Source organism: Trachurus trachurus, assembly GCF_905171665.1.
Source record: "Trachurus trachurus genome assembly, chromosome: 10".
NCBI classification, from domain to species: Eukaryota; Metazoa; Chordata; class Actinopteri; order Carangiformes; family Carangidae; genus Trachurus; species Trachurus trachurus.
In genome coordinates, this window is record NC_139894.1 from 10,592,389 (window position 1) to 10,617,829 (window position 25,441).

At 41.2% G+C, this 25,441-nt stretch overlaps 3 protein-coding genes and 1 long non-coding RNA gene across 4 annotated transcripts; all 4 read left to right on the top strand.

The window, feature by feature from the left end:
• Positions 1–1,175: 1,175 nt before the first annotated feature.
• On the top strand, positions 1,176–16,616 carry LOC310992971 (uncharacterized protein; the record flags this gene model as incomplete). Its single annotated transcript, XM_083981199.1, is given in 4 exon segments — positions 1,176–1,226; positions 1,232–2,942; positions 12,218–13,193; positions 15,917–16,616. Coding segments are annotated over 4 exon segments (3,438 nt in total).
• Positions 3,708–5,968, top strand: LOC310992747. The gene is made up of 3 exons (XR_014595717.1): positions 3,708–5,319; positions 5,397–5,481; positions 5,564–5,968. It is a non-coding gene; the product is annotated as an uncharacterized lncRNA (long non-coding RNA).
• Positions 16,617–17,887: 1,271 nt separating the features above from the next.
• On the top strand, positions 17,888–19,561 carry LOC310992745 (tripartite motif-containing protein 16-like; the record flags this gene model as incomplete). The annotated part of the gene is made up of 1 exon (XM_083980904.1): positions 17,888–19,561. The coding sequence occupies one exon, from the start codon at positions 17,888–17,890 to the stop codon at positions 19,559–19,561; it is 1,674 nt and encodes a 557-aa protein (XP_083837030.1).
• A 1,364-nt stretch (positions 19,562–20,925) lies between these two features.
• Positions 20,926–22,593, top strand: LOC310992746 (tripartite motif-containing protein 16-like; the record flags this gene model as incomplete). Its single annotated transcript, XM_083980905.1, has 1 exon — positions 20,926–22,593. One exon carries the CDS (start codon positions 20,926–20,928, stop codon positions 22,591–22,593), a length of 1,668 nt encoding a protein of 555 aa, XP_083837031.1.
• Positions 22,594–25,441: the final 2,848 nt, after the last annotated feature.

Consider the following 25,441-nt stretch of genomic DNA (forward strand, 5'->3'; position numbering starts at 1 on the left):
GGTACATTTGTGTCTCTATTCTTCAATCAAAAAAAGTTGGTTTAAACAAAAAATTTATTTTCAATCAAAACAAACTTCACTTCAATCAAAAAACAAACAAAACAAAAACATTTTCAATCAAAAATGTGTTTGAATGCAAAAACAATATTTGAGACCTAAAAAATTGCATTTGAACCCTTTTTTTCTTTGATTGAAAAAGGTTTTTTTTGATTGAAGTGAGTTATTATTTGATTGAACATTTATTTTTTGTTTAAATCAACTTTTTTTTTGGTAGAATAATAAAGACACAAATACCCATAATATGGCCCAATTACAAAAAAGATGACTTGAATCCAATCTAAACTAAATCTTAATTCACCTCAATCAAAAAAAACAACAACTTTTAAATAAAAGGAAAAAAGTGCTCAATTGCAATTTTTTGGGTGTCAATTTTTTTTTTTTTCCATTCAAACCCTTTTTTTCTTTGGTTGAAAGGGTTGTTTGTTTGTTTTGATTGAAGTGAAGTTTGTTTTGTTCAACTTTTCTGATTGAATAATAAAGACACAAATGTACCTCCAAAAGTCAGTGGCCAAAGTTAGCTTGTGGCAACACAAATCTATCACTCCAAAATTATTCATATTCTGAGCCTAAACCTAATTCTTATGTTTTAACTTTCAACTTAGTTATGGTGGGAGGTGTGTGTTGTTAAGATGAGCACTGGGAGAAACATTGCTGTTTTTTAGTGACTTCTGTTGTGAGCAATGGCCAATAAAAACATATTTTGGCCAGTAAAATTTTACACCTTACCTGCCATTGTGCTGCGGTAATTATTTACTTTATTTTCATTTAGTGTATTTGAATTGTAAACCTATAAAACATTCAATCAATCTGTTAGAAGAGCATAAGAGCTGATTATAAAAACTTGAACCAAAAGATCAGAAAATGAGTTGATAACAAGTGAGAAATGAGCAGGACTGTAAATAAAAAGTTACACACACAGTATTAAACTGCTCCTCCTACTGGAACAATGTCCAACCTGATCCCCTCCCTCTTCTTCCTGCTCTCAAACACAGTCAGCTCCACCCTGTTCATGTGTTTCCTTGTTTCCTCCCCTTCAGATCTACAGTTTGAAGATGGGTGGAAGCAACATGTGGTGAAGAGGAGGAGCCGACAGGCCCCATTCACTGCAGAGACACATGTTGTTTAGATCAGAGCTCAAACTAGTTTCACTTCTGAGCAACAGAAACTCAGACAGTCGTCGTCGTCGTCGTCTGTGAGAAGTGAAATGGCGCAGAAAGGAGTTCATCTGGACCAGGAGACCTTCTCTTGTTCAATCTGTCTGGATCTACTGAAGGATCCAGTGGCTCTTCCCTGTGGACACAGCTACTGCTTCAACTGTATTAAAACCCACTGGGATGAAGAGGATGGGAAGAAATTCTACAGCTGTCCTCAGTGTAGGCAGACCTTCACACCGAGGCCTGTCCTGGTGAAAAACACCATGTTAGCAGCTTTAGTGGAGCAGCTGAAGAAGACTGGACTCCAAGCTGCTCCTGCTGATCACTGCTATGCTGGACCTGAAGATGTGGCCTGTGATGTCTGCACTGGGAGGAAACTCAAAGCTGTCAAGTCCTGTCTGGTTTGTTTGGCTTCTTACTGTGAAAAACACCTGCAGCCTCATTTTCAATCACCTACATTCAAGAAGCACAAGCTGGTGGAGCCCTCCAAGAAGCTCCAGGAGAACATCTGCTCTCGTCATGATGAGGTGATGAAGATTTACTGTCGCACTGATCAGAAGTGTATTTGTCTTGTCTGCCTTGTGGATGAACATAAAGGCCACGACACAGTCTCAGCTGCAGCAGAAAGGACTGAGAGGCAGAGAGAGCTGGAGCTGAGTCGACAGAAAATCCAGCAGAGAATCCAGGACACAGAGAAAGATGTGAAGGTGCTTCAACAGGAGGTGGAGGCCATCAATGGCTCTGCTGATAAAGCAGTGGAGGACAGTGAGAAGATCTTCACTCAGCTGATCCGTCTGATGGAGAAAAGAAGCTCTGAGCTGAAGCAGCAGATCAGATCCCAGCAGGAAACTCAAGTGAGTGGAGTCAAAGAGCTTGAGAAGAAGCTGGAGCAGGAGATCACTGAGCTGAAGAGGAAAGACGCTGAGCTGAAGCTGCTGTCGCACACAGAGGATCACACCCAGTTTCTACACAACTACCCCTCACTGTCAGCACTCAGTCCATCTACACACTCATCCAGCATCAATATCCGTCCTCTCAGACACTTTGAGGATGTGACAGCAGCTATGTCAGAGCTCAGAGACAAACTACAGGACCTTCTGAGAGACACATGGACAAACATCTCACTGACAGAGACTGAAGTGGATGTTTTACTGTCACCACCACCAGAGCCCAGGACCAGAGCTGACTTCTTAAGATATTCACAGGAAATCACACTGGATCCAAACACAGCAAACACAATTCTGTTATTATCTGAGGGAAACAAAAAAGTAACAGTGCTCGAACTCGGGATGGGTCTGGCTTATTCTAGTCACCCAGACAGATTCTCTTATTGTCAGGTCCTGAGTAGAGAAAGTCTGACTGGACGTTGTTACTGGGAGGTGGAGTGGAGAGGAAAAGGAGTTGATGTAGCAGTTACATACAATAATATCAGCAGAGCAAGGAATGAAAGTTTGTTTGGATGTAATGACAAATCTTGGGCGTTGAATAATGACCCTGCCAACAACAGTTACACATTTTGGTTCAACAAGATCCAGACTCCAGTCTCAGGTCCTCAGTCCTCCAGAGTAGGAGTGTACCTGGATCACAGAGCAGGTATTCTGTCCTTCTACAGCGTCTCTGAAACCATGACTCTCCTCCACAGAGTCCAGACCACATTCACTCAGCCTCTATATGCTGGAGTTGGGCTTTACTGTTTTGGAGACACAGCAGAGCTGTGTAAACTCAAATAGACAAAGATCATTGAAGGTGCAGTTGGTAAAAATCTGTATTTTAGTTAATCACTTTCTTTAGTCTCCATGTTTGTTGCTAAAAGCTCATTGCTGTTGTGTCTCTGCACTGCACAGATCTATGGAGGTACATTTGTGTCTTTATTCTTCAATCAAAAAAAAGTTGGTTTAAACAAAAAATATATTTTCAATCAAACCAAACTGCACTTCAATAAAAAAACAAAACATGTTAAATCAAAAAAAGTGTTTGAATGCAAAAAACAATATTTACGACCCTTTTTTTTCTTTGATTGAAAAGGTTTTTTTGATTGAAGTGAGTTATTATTTGATTGAAAATATCTTTTTTGTTTAAATCAACTTTTTTTGATTGAATAATAAAGACACAAATATCCAACCCATAATATGGCCCAAATACAAATAGATTATTTTAATCCAAAAAATATTTTTAATCAAATAACAACTCACCTCAATGAAAACAAAAACTCCTTTCACAGAAAAAAAGTGCAATTTTTTGGGGTCTCAAATATTTTTTTTTGCATTCAAACATTTTGCATTTGTTAGTTGTTGTTTTTTTGCTCGATTGAAGTGAAGTTTGTTTTGATTGAAAATATATTTTTTGAAAGGGTTGAATGGAGCTGTGAAACGTGGTAATGTACTAGCACATCTGCAGAGATTGGGAGCTGGTATTGCCTTCTTACAAGAAACGCATCTCAAAAACCACACACATAAACATTTACATAGGAACTGGGTGGGACATGTGTTTCATTCTAGCTTTAATTCCAAATCACGTGGGACTGCCATTATAATTAATAAAAATATTCCCTTAATTACATCAGATATAATCTCTGACTCAAATGGCAGATACGTAATAGTTACTGGGGAAATTTATAACACTCCAATAATTCTAGCGAACGTCTATGCCCCCAACTTTGATGACGAGAGGTTTATAAGTTCAGTACTAGCTTATACCCAATCTTCACACCCACAACCTGATTCTAGCTGGTGATTTTAACTTTGTAATGGATCCAGAGCTCGATAGATCATCGAACAAACAACATTCTTTGTCTAAATCAGCAAAACTGTTACAAAATGTTTTAAAGTCAGTTAATGTAATAGATGCATGGAGATGAATGAATCAGGGCCAACGAAAATATTCATTTTTCTCTCAGCCACACAAATCCTTCTTCAGGATTGACTACTTTTTTATAGACTCGAAACTACTTACACTAGTAAAATATATAGATTATGAAGCCATTGTTTTATCAGACCATCAGAAGGAATATAACAGGACAACTTGTTGATTTGGATAAACAGTATGCAGTGTCTCCCACTCCTGACCTGCTTGCTAAGAGGACAAGTCTGCAAACCGAGTTCAATCTCCTATCCACAGCTGAGACAACTAAATTAATAAGTCGTTCCAGGCATAAATAGTATGAGCATGGGGAGAAGATAGGAAGGCAACTGGCTCATCAGATAAGAATATCTGAGGCCTCTAGACATAGTATAACTGAAATTCGCACCGGTTCTGGGAATACAACAAAAGACCAATCAGAAATAAATCTAGAATTCAAACAATTTTATTCTAAACTATATACAAGTGAAACAGCAGTTAATTCTGGAACTATACAAGAGTTTTTTGATAACTTGGAGATCCCTTCCATCTGTCAGGAGGATAGGAGTTTGTTGGAGGAGCCTATAACTCTAGAGGAGGTTACCTCAGCAATACGCAGTTTACAAAGCTCAACAGCACCAGGCCCAGATGGGTATACACCTGAATTTGATAAGACTTTTGTCACGGAGGTTGCACCTCTTCTCTTGAAAGTTTTTAACGAATCATCTGAGACAGGGTTTCTTCCGACAACATTCTATCAGGCAACAATTTCTTTAATACACAAAAAAGGGAAAGACCCACTGGAAGCAGCATCTTACAGACCAGTGAGTCTGTTGAACATAGACACCAAAATTCTAGCTAAAGTATTGGCAATTAGACTAGAAAATGTACTCCCAACAATAATTCACGAAGATCGAACGGGTTTTTATTAAAAACAGGCAATTGACCCATAATATCCGCAGACTATTCAATATTATATGAATGTGGCAGGATGGTCTTTCCTTCCATCCCTTCCCCCCTCCTCCTTGCTCCATCCACCTCAGGTGTGCACAGTTGCGCTGATTGAGGGGCGGCGCTGCGAGCTTTCTTGTACTGGTCTGGTCACACCTGCAGCCTCTCTCCTTTTGGCTCTTCCCGTCCTCCGTGGTGGCTGTGGCCTGGCGTGGCAGAGCTGGTGCAGGCGCTGAAGCCTGTAGTGTGTCTGTGTGAGGAGCCCTGTTTCCCGTGGTGGATTGTTGTGGCGCACGTCTCCGGTGTGAAACGACAGGTATGTGCGCCTCTGTCCTCCCTCCCGCTTAGCGTGCCACAGGGCGCATCTGGTGACGCGGTTCTCTTTTGTTTTAGTGTTGTGGTGTGGCAGGCTGCTGTTGCCTTTGGGGCCGAGTTGCTCCGCTGGAGGCTGTCTGTGTGTGGTCGTAGCTCCTCGCTGGTAAGTTGGCGTTGTCCGCCCTCTCCTTTCCTTTTACCTGCTGCGTAATCCTCCTGGCTAATGTTAATATTCTGTGTCACAGCTGAATCAGGCGGAAGCGTGCATCCACTCACCTGTCTGCTGTGACGCTGCGCCGGCGAGGTCCACGCCGGTGATTTGTTGCTGCGGCGCTGCTGTCTTGTTAACTGTTTAATCTTGCATTACTGGAACTGTGTTTTGTTGCTCGTCGGCTTTCCAGAGCCCTACTGGAGTAGTTGCAACGACACGCTCTTCCCTGAGCTGGCTTATAGCCACCGGAATCTCTTTTAATTTCTTAACTGCTGAATAGGATTTATTTTGTATTTTGTTTAGTTCAATTATTATTGAGTTATTGATTGTTTCTGTTTGGTTCTTTCAGTAAAAATATATTTGATTTTGTTAATTTTGGTTAGCGAATTCTGATTTATTGTTTTGTTTGTTTACCCAAAATATATATATTTTGTGAGTGTGTGTGTGTGCGAGCAGGTGTGTGTGTTTCTTTTGATATTTTATTATTCTATTGCTGCACTCAGCTGTGAGGCCCGTTTTATTAATCTGTGTCTTTTTCCTTGTGGACAGGTGCTGTGGGCCAAGTGGCGACCCAATCCCTGGTGGTGGTATTTTCTTCACGAACCCCCCTTCATTTGTGTGTGAGTGTGTGCAGTGTCACGGGTGTTTTTGGTTAGTAACCCCTCCTTTGATTTGATTTAGGTCCGCCACGATGAGCCCCAGCCCTGTTCACCCTATTTCTCTGGCCCTAGCTCAATTGTTTATGCAGCCCATGTTGATTTGATGCATTGCATTCCTTAATTGTAATAATAAAAAGAAACTATTTTTATACTTTCTGAAAACGTCTCTGCCCTGTGGTGTTTCGAACTTGTGGTAGCCTATAGTAGACCTAACCGTTCTGATTAGCGTATATAACTATCTCCTGGGGCGAAACTCCCCAGGTGGCGTTGTTGTCAGAGACTTATACAGCCTTCGTCTCGCCACATATACATCTAACTCCAACTCACTCTCTGAAATATTATTATCATTGGACGCAGAGAAGGCCTTTGACAGGGTCGAGTGGGGGTATCTCTTCTCGGCCCTGTCAAGGTTTGGTTTTGGTTCAAAATATATTTCATGGATCAAGCTCCTTTATGCATCCCCAATGGCTTCAGTACAGACAAATAAGATTAAATTGGAGTACTTTAGGTTAACACGTTCCACTAGGCAGGGATGTCCCCTATCTCCGCTGCTTTTTGCACTGGCAATAGAGCCTCTTGCAGTCTCTTTGCGAGCTTCAAAAGAATATAGTGGGATTCATCGAGGAGGCAAGGAGCACAAGGTTTCACTGTTCGCCGATGATTTATTAATATATATCTCCAACCCTTCTAAATCAGTCCCTGCAATAATCTCAATTTTGAACAAATTTGGACAACTATCGGGATATAAAGTAAATATTAGCAAAAGTATATTATTCCCAATAAAGACCATAAAAGACCAACAACTCCTTGATAAATTACCCTTTAGGACCTCAACTCAGTTTAAGTATTTAGGTATTAATATTACCAAAACATTTGTAGATCTATACAAGGAGAATTTTCAAAAATTACTAGACATTACAACAGAAGACCTGCAGAGATGGTCCCATATTTCCATAACATTAGCAGGTCGAATTAACATAATCAAAATGACCATCCTCCCCAAATTTCTTTTTTTATATCAGTGTATTCCCATATATATTAAAAAAAGGTTTTTTTCAAAGCATAGATAAAATAAACTCAGAATTTATCTGGAATAAGAAAAAACCTAGATTAAGGATGAGCTTTTTACAGAGACCAAAATCAGTAGGAGGCATGGGGTTGCCAAACTTTACATTTTATTATTGGGCAAGCAACATTAAAATGATGACCTACTGGCTACAAAAAAAGCCTCCGCTATGGTTAAGTATAGAGAATGCCTGTTGTCACCCTTCTTCTCTCCCAGCCATGCTGCTCTCAGCTCTGCCCACTGTAGACCCTGGCTCACTAAATAATCCAATCGTCTTCCACTCACTCAAGATTTGGTCTCAAATTCGAAAATCTTATGGTTGGCAGTCTTGTTCACTTCAAAGCCCTCTTATCGAAAATCACACCTTCGCACCTTCATTCACTAATACATTATTTAAGGATTGGTTCGAAAAAGGAATTCATACCTTCCTGGATATATTCATAGATCAAGTTTTTCCAACATTTGAACAGGTGCAGGAAAAATATAATATTCCAAGGTCACAGTTTTATAAATATTTGCAGATAAGGAGCTTTGTTATTAACTCTTTCGCGACCACACTAATTCCTCAGCACATCCGCTCAGGACCACATGTTTTTGGCTATTTGTTTACCTTTTATCTCACGTCGAACCGAACTCTGTACATCACCTAGAAACAAACGGTCTTCAATCGGTTGAAGAGTGACTTTACAACGTGCTCCACGAAAAAGGCGAGTTTTTCCGCCGTTTTGTTCGTGAGTAAGAAGTAGAAGAAGAGAGCTGGGTTTCTCCTAAAACGGAGCTCCCGCTCTAGTTTCAGAGAAAAACGCACTTTTGTGTCAAGTGGCAATCTGCTCATTTTATCGGTACTCTGCAGTGTGCCATGTCTCCCAAATCATTTCTACGGCTAAATAAATATATTTGTAGGCATATCTGGGGGGTGTGGCAGCGTGGAGAGCAGCGGTGCAGCGGTGTGGGTCTCTGGCCGCAGCGCAGCAGCTCCGGGACACTGCTGTGTGACTGGCTGGCGATGAGTGCTCTGGGGCGGGGGGCGGCCGGTCACAGCCCCCGCTGCAGAGCGCCCGCTCTGCTGCACAGCGCCGTGAAAACAGCCGTGATAACGGGCTTTCAGATCCGAGTCTCCAAACCATAAACGTTTGTAACAGCACCGGTAAAAGTCGCCACATTTGTCGTCGGTCGCTTTTGTCAAAAGAGGGTTTGGAAAGTCGCCAGATTCAGCGAGAAAGTTGCAACACTGTAGCCGACAGCCGCACAGCGCTGCACGCTGTCCCCACAGCAGCATTCAAGGAGAACGATTACTCAAATAAAACCAAGATCACACAATTTATAAAAAAACATTATGTTTTGATTTTAGTTTAAAACAGTTTTACATATCAGAGGACTATCATATTCACACACAGGGTACCTCAGAGTGTCTATTATCGTAATCTGTAAAAAAAACGGTTTTGACGAGTTTACTCGTCAATGGTCGTGAACGTTCGGCAGGCTGTGACGAGTTAACTCGTCAATGGTCGCGAAAGAGTTAAGAATAATCCATCATATCCAAATATTCCAAACCGATCCTCAATGGATTTGATACTTATGCAAGATCCTTCTAGAAAGGGAGGAATATCCAAGATATACGAAAATCTGTCAAATCTGGCTGGCAAAGATACTATGGATCATCTGAGGTTGGCATGGCAGAATGATCTAGGCAGGGGGATCACAGAAGATCAATGGCAGAGAGCCCTAACACAAACTCATAGCTCTTCAATATGTGCAAGACATGGCCTCCTGCAATTTAAAATAATACATCGTTTACATTGGTCAAAACAAAAGCTCCATAAAATATTTCCCTCAGTAGATCCTTCATGTGACAGATGTGGACTCGGACCAGCAACACTGGGTCATATGTTTTGGAGTTGCCCGAAGTTATCAAATTATTGGGACAATATCTTTCAGACTCTATCAAATATCTTACATAGACCTATTAACGTAGATCCATTGGTGGCGGTTCTAGGAATTATTGATTCAAGCATAACGAAAAGCAACAGGGAGCATAACATGGTTTTGTTTGTCAGTCGAAGGTTGATATTACTTAATTGGAAACAAAAGGCAGCTCCAACTTATGACAGATGTTATGAGACATTTAGAGCTGGAGAAAATCAGATTTTCACTGAAAAATCAGGAAAGAAAGTTCTATAGTATTTGGCAACCGTTCATTGAATATTTTAACCACTACATAGTCTGAGGGCAAGCTATAGAAATGCTCTTCTAGAAGGAAAGACTTTGTATTTTATTTTATTTTTTATATACATATTTATTTTTCCCTGTCTCTGTTTAGTTTATGTCTCCCCTTTTTCTTTTTTTAACTTTTGAAGAATGTATACATTTGGGTACGTATAATCTTTTTTATTTCCTTTTTTTATTTTTAAATGAATCCCCTTCATCTGTCTATTTTTCATTTTGAGATACATAAGTTAATACAATTTAAATGACCCTTTTTATGTAAATGTGTACGTGTAAATGTGTAAGATGTCTGTTGTGTCTGATGTGTTCTATGTTCAAAATGAGAAAAATCAATAAAGAGAGTTGAAAAAAAAGAAAAAAAAGAAAATATATTTTTTGTGTAAATTGACTTTTTTGATTGAATAATAAAGACACAAATGTACCTCCATGGAGATCACCTGTCAATCAAACATTATGGGCGGGACTTTGACCTCTTGTTGTCATTTTCTTGTTGTGTTGATGTTTGAGTTTGTTGAGGTGGAGCTGGAGCCGTGGAGGAGATCACTGCTCATGATGATGTTTCTTTACCTAAACTCACATTTCTCCACATGGAAATAACTTCTCTGAGCTCTAAATGTTTGTTGGATATTTGTGTTGATGTGTTGATGTTGTAGTTTGGGCCTTAACAGAGAAATCACCAGACCTTCCATAATCACTGCATGGACCATTAGGATATTTTGAAAAAATCTAGAATTACATTTACAGTGATGTTTTTGTCAGATTAAATGTTGTTGTTTAAAATCATCCATAAATAGAGCTTGCTACTGTGACGTAAACAGCCTAATTCGGCGCAATGCATTATGGGGTTGTGCGGCTCTTGGAAATTCTGACACTTGGTGTGAACGCAAAATTACATTGATTTTGGTCTTGGTTGAATACATACGGTCAGTCTGATTGGACAAATTGAAACCTCAATGATATGTGATAATGATATAGGCTATAATAATATAAAATCAGCCCAGTGCGTGATATAGAGCTGATACGAGCGGAGTTTTATCTGTCTTCATGTTGCCCTTTCATTCATCATCCCGTTACACTCAATCAAACAGATTGAATCAAACAGGTGGGGAATGAGAAATCCGCAGCACTAGTCCATTGATCACCGTGTCTGTAGTGCTGCATGAAGCGGACTAGTGTGATCTGGCTGAGGAAAAAAAAAACCTGATGTCCGATGATCCGGGTAGAAAACCAATGAATGAGAACAGTAACGTTAGTAACGAACGAGAGTTTAGCTATATCTATCATGTTTTTCACGCCCTATCACCATTTACACAAATCTGAAATGATTGAAGAAACATTAATATTTATGTGTGTGTTTTGTGTTGCTATGTGTTGTATTTATTCAGTTTGGGGGGAATCACGGTGTCTAGAAAGCATCAGTGGCTCAGCTGACAGGGACAGCTAACGGTAGCTAAGCTAACGGCGGTAGCTAAGCTAGCATCAGGACGTCAGCTGTTACTTAAAACCCTCCTGTTGTCGGACACGACATGAACCTACTCCAGTTAGCTCAGTCATGTTGGAACTCAGATATCCGCTGGAAAAAATATTTTTTTCATGGACCGTTAATTGAGTCACTGAGTCATTAAAGTTAAACAGGTAGCTAACCGTTAGCCCGGATAATCTATGATAACCATGACTAATTACAAGAACGTGCACACAGAAATAGTAATGTTTGTCCAATCATTGGTTTTATAGACTTTACAAACATCAGATTAGTCTAAACGGCGATATAGTGACGTGAAAAATGAGATATAGCGAAATTCTCGTCTGTCAATATTGTTCTCATGCTGGTTTTCTACCCAGCAGTAGTTGTAAACAACGAGGCGAATCGTTCTCAGTGCCGTATTTACCCAGAATGCATCGCGCTTTCAGCTGTCAAAGTCACGTGTGCCAGCAAGGTCTATAAGGTCTCTGGGATTCATGATAATCACCAATTACTGTAGAAGATGATTTATTATTTTCTTTTCCATATATGAGATTCATGTTAAACAAACTGTTTGAATGATGTGAATGTAACTGAAGTGAATAAATGATTTTCCATATGTGGTATAAGAATCAATGAGTAATATTTCAGTTGTGTTTACTTTTGAAGGTCTTCTTTAGGCACAAGGATACAGGATCTTTGACATTTAGTGAGAGAACAATGATTACACATATGAGAGATGATGGAAAACATTAGAATTAAGGGTAACACTTTATTTGAAGGGTGGGTGCATAGCACATTCATAAGACCTTTTATATGTTGCGGTAATTATTTACTTTTTTTTCATTTAGTGTATTTGAATTGTAACCTATCAAACATCCAATCAATCTGTTAGAAGAGCATAAGAGCTGATTATAAAAACTTGAACCAAAAGATCAGAAAATGAGTTGATAACAAGTGAGAAATGAACAGAACTGTAAATAAAAAAGTTAAACACACAGTATTAAACTGCTCCTCCTACTGGAACAAAGTCCAACCTGATCCCCTCCCTCTTCTTCCTGCTCTCAAACACAGTCAGCTCCACCCTGTTCATGTGTTTCCTTGTTCCCTCCCCTTCAGATCTACAGTTTGAAGATGGGTGGAACCAACATGTGGTGAAGAGGAGGAGCTGACAGGCCCCGTTCACTGCAGAGACACATGTTGTTGAGATCAGAGCTCAAAGTAGTTTCACTTCTGAGCAACAGAAACTCAGACAGTCGTCGTCGTCTGTGAGAGGTGAAATGGCGCAGAGAGGAGTTAATCTGGACCAGGAGACCTTCTCTTGTTCCATCTGTCTGGATCTACTGAAGGATCCAGTGGCTCTTCCCTGTGGACACAGCTACTGCTTCAACTGTATTAAAACCCACTGGGATGAAGAGGATGGGAAGAAAATCTACAGCTGCCCTGAGTGTAGGCAGACCTTCACACCGAGGCCTCCTCTGGTGAAAAACACCATGTTAGCAGCTTTAGTGGAGCAGCTGAAGAAGACTGGACTCCAAGCTGCTCCTGATGATCACTGCTATGCTGGACCTGAAGATGTGGCCTGTGATGCCTGCACTGGGAGAAAACTCAAAGCTGTCAAGTCTTGTCTGGTTTGTCTGGTCTCTTATTGTGAAAAACACCTGCAACTTCATTACGACGTGGCTCAGTTAAAGAAACACAAGCTGGTGGAACCAACCAAGAAGCTCCAAGAGAACATCTGCTCTCGTCATGATGAGGTTTTGAAGATTTTCTGCCGCACTGATCAGAAGTGTATTTGTCTTGTCTGTCTTGTGGATGAACATAAAGGCCACGACACAGCCTCAGTCGCAGCAGAAAGGACTGAGAGGCAGAGAGAGCTGGAGCTGAGTCGACAAAAAATCCAGCAGAGAATCCAGGACACAGAGAAAGATGTGAAGGTGCTTCAACAGGAGGTGGAGGCCATCAATGGCTCTGCTGATAAAGCAGTGGAGGACAGTGAGAAGATCTTCACTCAGCTGATCCGTCTGATGGAGAAAAGAAGCTCTGAGCTGAAGCAGCAGATCAGATCCCAGCAGGAAACTCAAGTGAGTGGAGTCAAAGAGCTTGAGAAGAAGCTGGAGCAGGAGATCACTGAGCTGAAGAGGAAAGACGCTGAGCTGAAGCTGCTGCCGCACACAGAGGATCACACCCAGTTTCTACACAACTACCTCTCACTGTCAGCACTCAGTCCATCTACACCAGGGGTGTCAAAGTCAAATGCATCAGAGGGCCAAAAAAACAAATTTGCTACAAGCCGAGGGCCGGACTGGTTCAATTTTTATTAAAACATATTAAAATGATTGCACATAACCTACTGAACCAAGACCTAACACAGTGCATTGTATATTATTTAATGATTAAATGAATGAAGCAATATTTTCTTATGGCTCTGTCATTTATTTAAAGGGAAAACATTTTCAACAGGCAAACAGCAAAAAAGTTAATGTCCTTCAAAAATAAAATATGCTCCTTAATATCGAGATAAATGCATAAATGAAATTGCATGCATTATAAACTGAAAATGCAATATTGTGCTGCTCCCATGCTTTCAAATAGTAAAATGAGAAAATAAAAAAATAAAAATAAAATCAGTTGTATTCTTTCTCATGGCTCTTATCTGCAATTTTCCCTGAGTCCATTAACTGAAAAATAAATATAAATAAATAAAATACAAAAATCTATGGCACACAGACAAAACAATACTTCTTTCAAAGAAAAATCATGTCTTGTAGAAACAAAAAATAAAAATAAATAAAAATTTAACTGAATTAAAAACTAAAAATAAGTTAATGCTCTGTGATGCTCACTTGTCTGAGGCTGAGCCTGATACTTGGTGGTGTCCCATCTTTTGTACAAGTTCATCAATGTTCGGGGTCAGGCTCTGAGCTGAGGAAATCCTCAGGATTGACTCAAGGTGTGTATCAGTAAGACGGCTCCTGTGTGATGTTTTGTTTAGCTTCATCAAAGAGAACATTTGTTCACACAGGTATGTGCTGCCAAACATAGAGAGCGTCTGAGCAGCTTGGATGCGCAGCTGAGGCAATGTGTCGGGGATGAAACGTGCAAACTCAGCAGCACCCACTCTCTCATATTTTTCCCTCAGTGTGTCATTGCACTGGAGCTCAATCAACTCCATTTGCAGGTTTGTTGGTGCGCTTTCCACGTCAACTCCAAAAGGATTGGCGAGCAGTTCAAACCTGCTTTTTTGAGCTTCAAAGTCAGCAAATCGGCGTCGGAAGTCGGCGGCAAGTATGTTGAGTTTATCAGCAAACTGTGCACTCGGGAACACAGCGGTAGAGATCTTCTCTTTCATTGTCTGGCAGCTGGGAAAGTGGCTCAAGTTTTCTTTCCGCATCTGTGTCTCCCACAGGATCAGCTTGGTTTTAAACGCCTTCACTGTACTGTACATATCAGAGATGACACGCCCCCGTCCCTGCAGCTGCAGGTTCATCGCATTCAGATGGCTTGTGATGTCGCACAGAAACGCCATTTCACACATCAATGTTTCATCTCGGAGCTCTGTTGTGTCTTTCCCTTTGCTTTCCATGAACAGACAGATCTCCTCATGCAGCTCGAAACATCTTTGCAGCACTTTTCCTTGGCTTAGCCATCGCACAGCCGTGTGATAGGGCAAGTCACCATACTCTGCATCTAACTCGCCCAGAAATGCCTTGAACTGGCGGTGATTTAAACCTTTGGCCCTAATGAAGTTAACTGCACGCGTTATGATGCTCATTACATGATCCATTTTCAAGGCTTTGCCACATAACGACTCCTGGTGTATTACGCAGTGATAAGCTGTCAGCTCACCTGTGACGTTTTCGTCCCGCATCCTCTCACGTATTCTTGCCACCAATCCACTCCTATGTCCACACATCGCGGGTGCTCCGTCTGTTGTCAATCCCACGAGTTTTCCCCAAGGCAGCCCCATCTCATTTACACATCTGGATACCTCTTCATACAGATCTTGTCCTGTAGTTGTGCCATGCATAGGACGTAATGCCAAAAACTCTTCTGTTATGCCCAGGCTGGAGTCAACTCCACGAATGAAAACTGACAGCTGGGCAATGTCACTTGTGTCGGTGCTCTCATCCGCAGCAAGTGAATATGCGATGAAATCTTTTCCCTTTTCCATAAGCTGTTCTTTTAGATTGGTGGAAAGCTGGTCTACACGTTCAGCAACGGTGTTTCTGCTCAGGCTCACGTTTGAAAATAGCTGCCTTTTGTCTGGGCACACCGTGTCACAAACTTTAAGCATACAGTTTTTGATAAACTCTCCCTCTGTAAAGGGCCGGGCTGATTTTGCAACTTCTTCTGCCACAATAAAACTAGCCTTGACAGCAGCCTCGCTTTGTGATTTGGCTTTTGTGAACAGAGCCTGCCGGGACTTAAGACCTCGTTTTAATTCTTCCACCTTCTGTAGCCTTTGTTCCATGTCCATATTCTTGTCTTTGTCTTTGTGTTTCTTAGACGTTTCATGGTGCCTTCTTAGATTATATTCTTTCATTACGGCCACACTATCTCCACACAGAAGACACACAGCTTTGCCTTTTACCTCCGTGAACATGTACTCTGCCTCCCACCTGGCTTTAAACCCCCTGTTCTCACCGTCCACCTTCCGTTTAGCCATTATTGGGGAGCGGGGTTGCTGAAAGTTGACATCTGCCCTGAATGATGACTAACGAAGCCGAGGCCCACTTGCGGCGCTGCAGTGAGTTCGCGGGCTACCGTTGCATTGTGGGAAATGTAGTCTTGGTGCGTGCAAAACGTTAATATAATACATCCATGGTGCAAAACACAAGCAGGCGGCTGTGGCCTGCGGGCCGGTTCTAATACTAATCAAATATCATCCCGGGGGCCAAGATAATTCATTCGCGGGCCGGATCTGGCCCGCGGGCCTTGACTTTGACACCCCTGATCTACACACTCATCCAGCATCGATATCCGTCCTCTCAGACACTTTGAGGATGTGACAGCAGCTATGTCAGAGCTCAGAGACAAACTACAGGACCTTCTGAGAGACACATGGACAAACATCTCACTGACAGTGGCTGAAGTGGATGTTTTACTGTCACCACCACCAGAGCCCAGGACCAGAGCTGACTTCTTAAGATATTCACAGGAAATCACACTGGATCCAAACACAGCAAACACACATCTGTTATTATCTGAGGGAAACAGGAAAGTAACAGCAACGACAAACAAAGAGTCTTATTCTAGTCACCCAGACAGATTCACTAGTTATTGTCAGGTCCTGAGTAGAGAGAGTCTGACTGGACGTTGCTACTGGGAGGTGGAGTGGAGAGGAGGAGGAGTTGATGTAGCAGTCGCATACAAGAATATCAGCAGAGGAGGGGATGAAAGTAGGTTTGGACGTAATGACAAATCTTGGGCGTTGAATAGTAACCCTGCCAACAACAGCTTCACATTTTGGTTCAACAACATCCAGACTCCAGTCTCAGGTCCTCAGTCCTCCAGAGTAGGAGTGTACCTGGATCACAGAGCAGGTATTCTGTCCTTCTACAGCGTCTCTGAAACCATGACTCTCCTCCACAGAGTCCAGACCACATTCACTCAGCCTCTATATGCTGGAGTTCATCATCTCTATTATGGCGACACAGCAGAGTTCAAATAGACAAAGATCATTGAAGGTGCAGTTGGTTAAAATCTGTATTTTAGTTCATCACTTTCTTTAGTCTCCATGTTTGTTGCTAAAAGCTCACTGCTGTTTTGTCTCTGCACTGCACAGAGATCACCTGTCAATCAAACATTATGAGCGGGACTTTGACCTCTTGTTGTCATTTCTTGTTGTGTTGATGACGTTTGAGTTTGTTGAGGTGGAGCTGGAGCCGTGGAGGAGATCACTGCTCATGATGATGTTTCTTTACCTAAACTCACATTTCTCCACATGGAAATAGAAACTTCTCTGAGCTCTAAATGTTGTTGGATATCTGTGTTGATGTTGTTATTTGGGCCTTAACAGATAAATCACCAGACTTTCCTTTATCACTGCATGGGCTATTGGGATATTTTGAAAAAATCTAGAATTACATTTACAGTGATGTTTTTGTCAGATGAAATATTGTTGTTTAAATCCTTCCATAAATAAGGTCTCCGGGATTTATGATAATCACCAATTACTGTAGAAGATGATTTATTATTTTCTTTTCCATACCTGAGATGCATGTTAAACAAACTGTTTGGATGATGTGAATGTAACTTCAGTGAATAAATGATTCTCCATATGTGGTATAAGAATCAATGAGTAATATTTCAGTTGTGTTTACTTTTGAAGGTCTTCTTTAGGCACAAGGATACAGGATCTTTGACATTTAGTGGGATAACAAGGATTACACATTTGAGAGATGATGGAAAACATTAGAATTAAGGGTAACACTTTATTTGAAGGGTGGGTACATAGCATATTCATAAGACCTTTCATATGCTGTGGTAATTATTTACTTTATTTTCATTTAGTGTATTTGAATTGTAAACCTATAAAACATTCAATCAATCTGTTAGAAGAGCATATGAGCTGATTATAAAAACTTGAACCAAAAGATCAGAAAATTAGTTGATAACAAGTGAGAAATCAGCAGGACTGTGATTAAAAAGTTAAACACACAGCAATAAACTGCTCCTCCTACTGGATCAAAGTCCAACCTGATCCCCTCCCTCTTCTTCCTGCTCTCAAACACAGTGAGCTCCACCCTGTTGATGTGTTTCCTTGTTCCCTCCCCTTCAGATCTACAGTTTGAAGATGGGTGGAACCAACATGTGGCGAAAAGGAGGAGCTGACAGGCCCCGTTCACTGCAGAGACACATGTTGTTGAGATCAGAGCTCAAACTAGTTTCACTTCTGAGCAACAGAAACTCAGACAGTCGTCGTCGTCTGTGAGAGGTGAAATGGCGCAGAAAGGAGTTCATCTGGACCAGGAGACCTTCTCTTGTTCCATCTGTCTGGATCTACTGAAGGATCCAGTGGCTCTTCCCTGTGGACACAGCTACTGCTTCAACTGTATTAAAACCCACTGGGATGAAGAGGATGGGAAGAAAATCTACAGCTGTCCTGAGTGTAGGCAGACCTTCACACCGAGGCCTCCTCTGGTGAAAAACACCATGTTAGCAGCTTTAGTGGAGCAGCTGAAGAAGACTGGACTCCAAGCTGCTCCTGATGATCACTGCTATGCTGGACCTGAAGATGTGGCCTGTGATTTCTGCACTGGGAGAAAACTCAAAGCTGTCAAGTCCTGTCTGCAATGTCTGGCCTCCTACTGTGAGAAACACTTGCAGCCTCATCATGAAGCAGCTCCATTCAAGAAACACAAGCTGGTGGAGCCCTCCAAGAAGCTCCAGGAGAACATCTGCTCTCGTCATGATGAGGTACTGAAGATTTTCTGTCGCACTGATCAGAAGTGTATTTGTCTTGTCTGCCTTGTGGATGAACATAAAGGCCACGACACAGTCTCAGTTGCAACAGAAAGGACTGAGAGGCAGAGAGAGCTAGAGCTGAGTCGACAGAAAATCCAGCAGAGAATCCGGGACAGAGAGAAAGATGTGAAGGTGCTTCAACAGGAGGTGGAGGCCATCAATGGCTCTGCTGATAAAGCAGTGGAGGACAGTGAGAAGACCTTCACTCAGCTGATCCGTCTCATGGAGAAAAGAAGCTCTGAGCTGAAGCAGCAGATCAGATCCCAGCAGGAAACTCAAGTGAGTGGAGTCAAAGAGCTTGAGAAGAAGCTGGAGAAGGAGATCACTGAGCTGAAGAGGAAAGACGCTGAGCTGAAGCTGCTGCCACACACAGAGGATCACACCCAGTTTCTACACAACTACCCCTCACTGTCAGCACTCAGTCCATCTACACACTCATCCAGCATCGATATCCGTCCTCTCAGACACTTTGAGGATGTGACAGCAGCTATGTCAGAGCTCAGAGACAAACTACAGGACCTTCTGAAAGACACATGGACAAACATCTCACTGACAGTGGCTGAAGTGGATGTTTTACTGTCACCACCACCAGAGCCCAGGACCAGAGCTGACTTCTTAAGATATTCACAGGAAATCACACTGGATCCAAACACAGCAAACATGTGGCTGTTATTATCTGAGGGAAACAGGAAAGTAACAGCAACGATGAACGCACAGTCTTATTCTAGTCACTCAGACAGATTCTCTTATTGTCAGGTCCTGAGTAGAGAGAGTCTGACTGGACGTTGTTACTGGGAGGTGGAGTGGAGAGGAAAAGGAGTTGATGTAGCAGTTGCATACAAGAATATCAGCAGATCAGGGGATGAAAGTAGGTTTGGACGTAATGACAAATCTTGGGCGTTGAATAATAACCCTACCAACAACAGTTTCACATTTTGGTTCAACAGCATCCAGACTCCAGTCTCAGGTCCTCAGTCCTCCAGAGTAGGAGTGTACCTGGATCACAGAGCAGGTATTCTGTCCTTCTACAGCGTCTCTGAAACCATGACTCTCCTCCACAGAGTCCAGGCCACATTCACTCAGCCTCTACATGCTGGAGTTTATCATCTCTATTATGGCGACACAGCAGAGTTGTGTAAACTCAAATAGACAAAGATCATTGAAGGTGCAGTTGGTTAAAATCTGTATATTAGTTCATCACATTCTTTAGTATCCATGTTTGTTGCTAAAAGCTCATTGCTGTTGTGTCTCTGCACTGCACAGAGATCACCTGTCAATCAAACATTATGGGCGGGACTTTGACCTCTTGTTGTCATTTTCTTGTTGTGTTGATGTTTGAGTTTGTTGAGGTGGAGCTGGAGCTGTGGAGGAGCTCACTGCTCATGATGATGTTTCTTTACCTGAACTCACATTTCTCCACCTGAAAACAGAAACTTCTCTGAGCTCTAAATGTTTGTTGGATATTTGTGTTGATGTGTTTGTGTGTTGTTGTTTGGGCCTTATCAGAGGAACGACCAGACCTTCCTTTATCACTGAGGTTTATACTCACTGTGGAAACAAAGAAATCTAGAATCACATTTACACTGATTTTTGTTTGTTTGTTGTTGTTTATCTTACATTGTATGGGCTATTGGGATATTTTGTTTTCAGTGTGTCACGAAAGAAAATCAAGAATTACATTTACAGTGATGTGTTTGTCAGATGAAATGTTGTTGTTTAAATCCATCCATAAATAAGGTCTCCTGGATTCATGATAATCTCCAATTACTGTAGAAGATGATTTATTATTTTCTTTTCCATATCTGAGATTCATGTTAAACAAACTGTTTGAATGTTGTGAATGTAAGTGAAGTGAATAAATGTTTCTCCATATTAAGTATATGAATCAATGAGTAGCCTCATATTTCCGTTGTGTTTACTTTTGAAGGTCTTCTCTAGACACGAGGATACAGGATCTTTGTCATTTAGTGAGAGAACAAGGATTACACATATGAGAGATGATGGAAAACATTAGAATAAAGGGTAACACTTTATTTGAAGGGTGGGTACATAGCATATTCATAAAACCTTTCATATGCTATGGTAATTATTTACTTTATTTTCATTTAGTGTATTTGAATTGTAAACCTATAAAACATTCAATCAATCTGTTAGAAGAGCATAAGAGCTGATTATAAAAACTTGAACCAAAAGATCAGAAAATTAGTTGATAACAAGTGAGAAATGAGCAGGACTGTGATTAAAAAGTTAAACACACAGTATTAAACTGTTCCTCCTACTCCCCTCCCTCTTCTTCCTGCTCTCAAACACACTGAGGTCCACCCTGTTCATGTGTTTCCTTGTTCCCTCCCCTTCAGATCTACAGTTTGAAGATGGGTGGAACCAACATGTGGTGAAGAGGAGGAGCTGACTGGCTCCGTTCACTGCAGAGACACATTGAGATCAGAGCTCAAACTAGTTTCACTTCTGAGCACGTGAAACTCAGACAGTCGTCATCGTCTGTGAGAAGTGAAATGGCGCAGAAAGGAGTTCATCTGGACCAGGAGACCTTCTCTTGTTCAGTCTGTCTGGATCTACTGAAGGATCCAGTGGCTCTTCCCTGTGGACACAGCTACTGCTTCAACTGTATTAAAACCCACTGGGACGAAGAGGATGGGAAGAAAATCTACAGCTGCCCTGAGTGTAGGCAGACCTTCACACCGAGGCCTGTCCTGGTGAAAAACACCATGTTAGCAGCTTTGGTGGAGGAGCTGAAGAAGACTGGACTCCAAGCTGCTCCTGATGATCACTGCTATGCTGGACCTGAAGATGTGGTCTGTGATTTCTGCACTGGGAGAAAACTCAAAGCTGTCAAGTCCTGTCTGGTTTGTCTGGTCTCTTATTGTGAAAAACACCTGCAACTTCATTACGACGTGGCTCAGTTAAAGAAACACAAGCTGGTGGAGCCCTCCAAGAAGCTGCAGGAGAACATCTGCTCTCGTCATGATGAGGTACTGAAGATGTTCTGCCGTACTGATCAGAAGTGTATCTGTTATCTCTGCTCTGTGGATGAACATAAAGGCCACGACACAGTCTCAGCTGCAGCAGAAAGGACTGAGAGGCAGAGAGAGCTGGAGCTGAGTCGACAAAAAATCCAGCAGAGAATCCAGGACAGAGAGAAAGATGTGAAGGTGCTTCAACAGGAGGTGGAGGCCATCAATGGCTCTGCTGATAAAACAGTGGAGGACAGTGAGAAGACCTTCACTCAGCTGATCCGTCTGATGGAGAAAAGAAGCTCTGAGCTGAAGCAGCAGATCAGATCCCAGCAGGAAACTCAAGTGAGTGGAGTCAAAGAGCTTGAGAAGAAGCTGGAGCAGGAGATCACTGAGCTGAAGAGGAAAGACGCTGAGCTGAAGCTGCTGCCACACACAGAGGATCACACCCAGTTTCTACACAACTACCTCTCACTGTCAGCACTCAGTCCATCTACACACTCATCCAGCATCGATATCCGTCCCCTCAGACACTTTGAGGATGTGACAGCAGCTGTGTCAGAGCTCAGAGACAAACTACAGGACCTTCTGAGAGACACATGGACAAACATCTCACTGACAGTGGCTGAAGTGGATGTTTTACTGTCACCACCACCAGAGCCCAAGACCAGAGCTGACTTCTTAAGATATTCACAGGAAATCACACTGGATCCAAACACAGCACAAAAGTATCTGTCATTATCTGAGGGAAACAGGAAAGTTACATGGATGAACAGAAATCGGTCTAATAGTCACCCAGACAGATTCATCAATTATCTTCAGGTCCTGAGTAGAGAGAGTCTGACTGGACGTTGTTACTGGGAGGTGGAGTGGAGAGGAGGAAGAAGAGGAGGTGATGTAGCAGTTGCATACAAGAACACCAGCAGAGCAGGTAATGAAAGTTTGTTTGGATGTAGTGACAAATCTTGGGCATTAGAGTGGGATGAAGACGCACTTTGTTTCAACAGCATTGAGACTCCAGTCTCAGGTCCTCAGTCCTCCAGAGTAGGAGTGTACCTGGATCACAGTGCAGGTATTCTGTCCTTCTACAGCGTCTCTGAAACCATGACTCTCCTCCACAGAGTCCAGACCACATTCACTCAGCCTCTACATGCTGGAGTTTGTCTTCACTGTAACAGAGTCACAGCAGAGTTTTGTAAACTCAAATAGACAAAGATCATTGAAGGTGCAGTTGGTTAAAATCTGTATTTTAGTTTAGAGTATTAAAAATAAGAGAGTAAAGAGAAAGAAAGAGTTTCAATGTGAGGTCTATTTTATTTTGAAAAGGTACAGTCACATGACTTTGTTGTTGTGAGGAATTGTGGGTAGAAGGAAACTGTGCGCAAAGAGCAAAGAGAGTCCGGATACATGGCGGACACCTGGTCACAAAAGAAAACAGACTACACTATGTTCTAGAGGCACACACAGTAAATATACTTTTGTTTGCCTGTGTATTATTTTGATTATTTCTAATGGGACTGTATTCTGTTTATTATTTTGCGCTGCATTGGCCTCACTTAGATTTTTATGTTTCAGTTTTCACGGTGTATCAAGATTGTTTGTCGTGTCGTCGTTGGAGGAGAATGAGGAGGAAATAAAAACATGAATCTTGACATCATTTGTGGCCTTTTTCAAGAACGAGTGTAGCTACAATGACTAAGTCAAATTATATAAACATAACTGATGTGTGTGCAACAAATAAAAATTGTCTGGTTTTCTACAGCCTGAAAATACAACATGGAGTCACTGTCATGTGGATTTAGGTGGTGATACTGACTCAACTGGGCAAACTGAAAACTTTACATCAATGGTACAAAGACATAATGGGTAACACTTTACAATAAGGGTCCCTTCATTAACATTAGTTAGTACATTATTAAGCATTATATATACACTAATGTGTTTATTAATGCTGAGTAATGCATACATAATGATAACTAATTATTATTCAACTTTTATTTTTACTTAATAATTTATTAACTAACTTTGAGTAATAAACATTAATGAACTGCTTACTAATAGGCTACATTAACTAATGTGTTTCCTAATCCTAAGTAATACATAATAATGATTGTTAATGTATCTGTAAACAGTTAATTAATGCTTAATAATGTACTAACTAATGTTAATTAAGGGACCCTTATTGTAAAGTGTTAACACATAATGTTTTGGTCTTGTTTCCTTCTGAAAAGAGGAAACACATGCAGTCATAAAGGTTTGATTCACATGTCACAGCGTCCATGACGAGATACTGAACCCACAACTGCCCCTAATGTCTCACTGAACACTGTAAGACTGAATACATGTGTGAATAAGACTCTACTATATAAACACAGTTCATTTACCTTGGCTCAGATACAGTTTTCAAAGTGGCCTATTTTTTTTATTTTTATAAATGTGATAAAAAGAAAAACTCTCTTGCTGCTTTTTCTTCCAATCTAAAAAAAAAAAATCTAACACTTCTTAACTTGCCAACATCCTCCCAACATCACATCTCATGTCATATCACACTCCGATAACATCTCCTCAAACTCTGTTTCTAGAAATAACCACTCGCACAAAGATCTGAGTAATTTGAGGTGGAATCTGATTAAAGCGTTTCACAAACAGCCTCAGGAGTGAACGTCTAAACACAAGTATGGAGGGAAAGAATAAAATTAATAAATAGGCTAAATAAAATAAAAAAACTAAAAATACAGCGGCCCGGCTCGAGTGGAAGAAGCTTCTGTCTGTTGTTGTGTAACAGTTTCATCAGAGCGAGAACCCAGATGGATGTTCCACAGCTTTATCCTCAGATGGAGGCGTTTTAGCAACAACTGGGCTCAGGGGAGCAAGTTAAAAACCTCAGAGCGATGTCACAGACTGAATCAAAGTAAAAAAAACAAAAAAAACAAATACACAGGAGGAGGAAGAACAACTGCTCTCTGTCCTCTCCGCTGTGGAAACGAAACACAGGTGAAAACTGAGAGCGACTTCACTGAATTAACCAGAAACAAAGAGAGGAAAGTAAGTTCATCTCATTTGTTTTAAGATTGTTTTACGTTTTAAGTTTCACTTCTTGTTTTTACCTCCAGACTTTCTCATTTGTGTCTTTATGGAGTCATTGAACCTCTCATCCAGATTTCTCTCGATTTGTGGTGTGTTTACTGCCAATCAGTGTCTGTTTTTCTCTTATTTTGTGTCTTTTGCTGCAGATAAAAAGGCAATTAATATTTAGACAGCTCTTATTAAACAAGCAAAGTCTTTGCCTTGTCTGCCTCCACTGCTGCTCAGATTGGATTCAAGTTACATCAAGTAACAAGTTTCATCCAGAGTCAAATAAAATATTATGTGAGGTCCTGAGTAAAGGGTAAAAGGTCTTCGTGACCTTTGACCTTTGACCATCAAAACATAATCAGGTTGTCCCTTTGAGTCTGTGTCAATATTTCTGCCAGGAAGAGAGAAATTAAAGGTTAAAGGAAATAAACCTAATGTAAACTTATTTAATTAATTAGCCAATTAAATTAATGAAAATAAAACTTAAAAACTAAAACGATCAGGTTCAGCAGGCAAAGAGAAAGACGTGGTTAAAGACTGAGAAAAGGGAACTTAACCAGAAAATAATTATAAAATAAAAAAATTAAATTCAACCCTTCAGGATCAGGGTTGGGTTAAGATTATACATTTTGATGATACAGAGTTATTTCAAAGTGAATGTGACACATTTCTCCAGTTTTCACTTTTAAAACAGTGCAGCACTTATCCTGAGGAGCTGCACCAACTATATTGGTGGTTTATGATGCAGAGCCTCTGATAAAAGTACTGTACAACTTTGATAAAGTATCTGAAAAAGTAGCCCAATACAGACATTAGAAATCATGTCCTGCAATGAAAACAACAACACAACTAATCTCTTGCCTCTTTATCTCCTGTCGCCTCTCGTCTCCACCTGCAGCAGCTCTAAGCAGCTTAACGTGATCAATAACCTCACCAATAAGCTCACATGTTGCACTGATTGACTGATAGCTGCGCTTTCCAG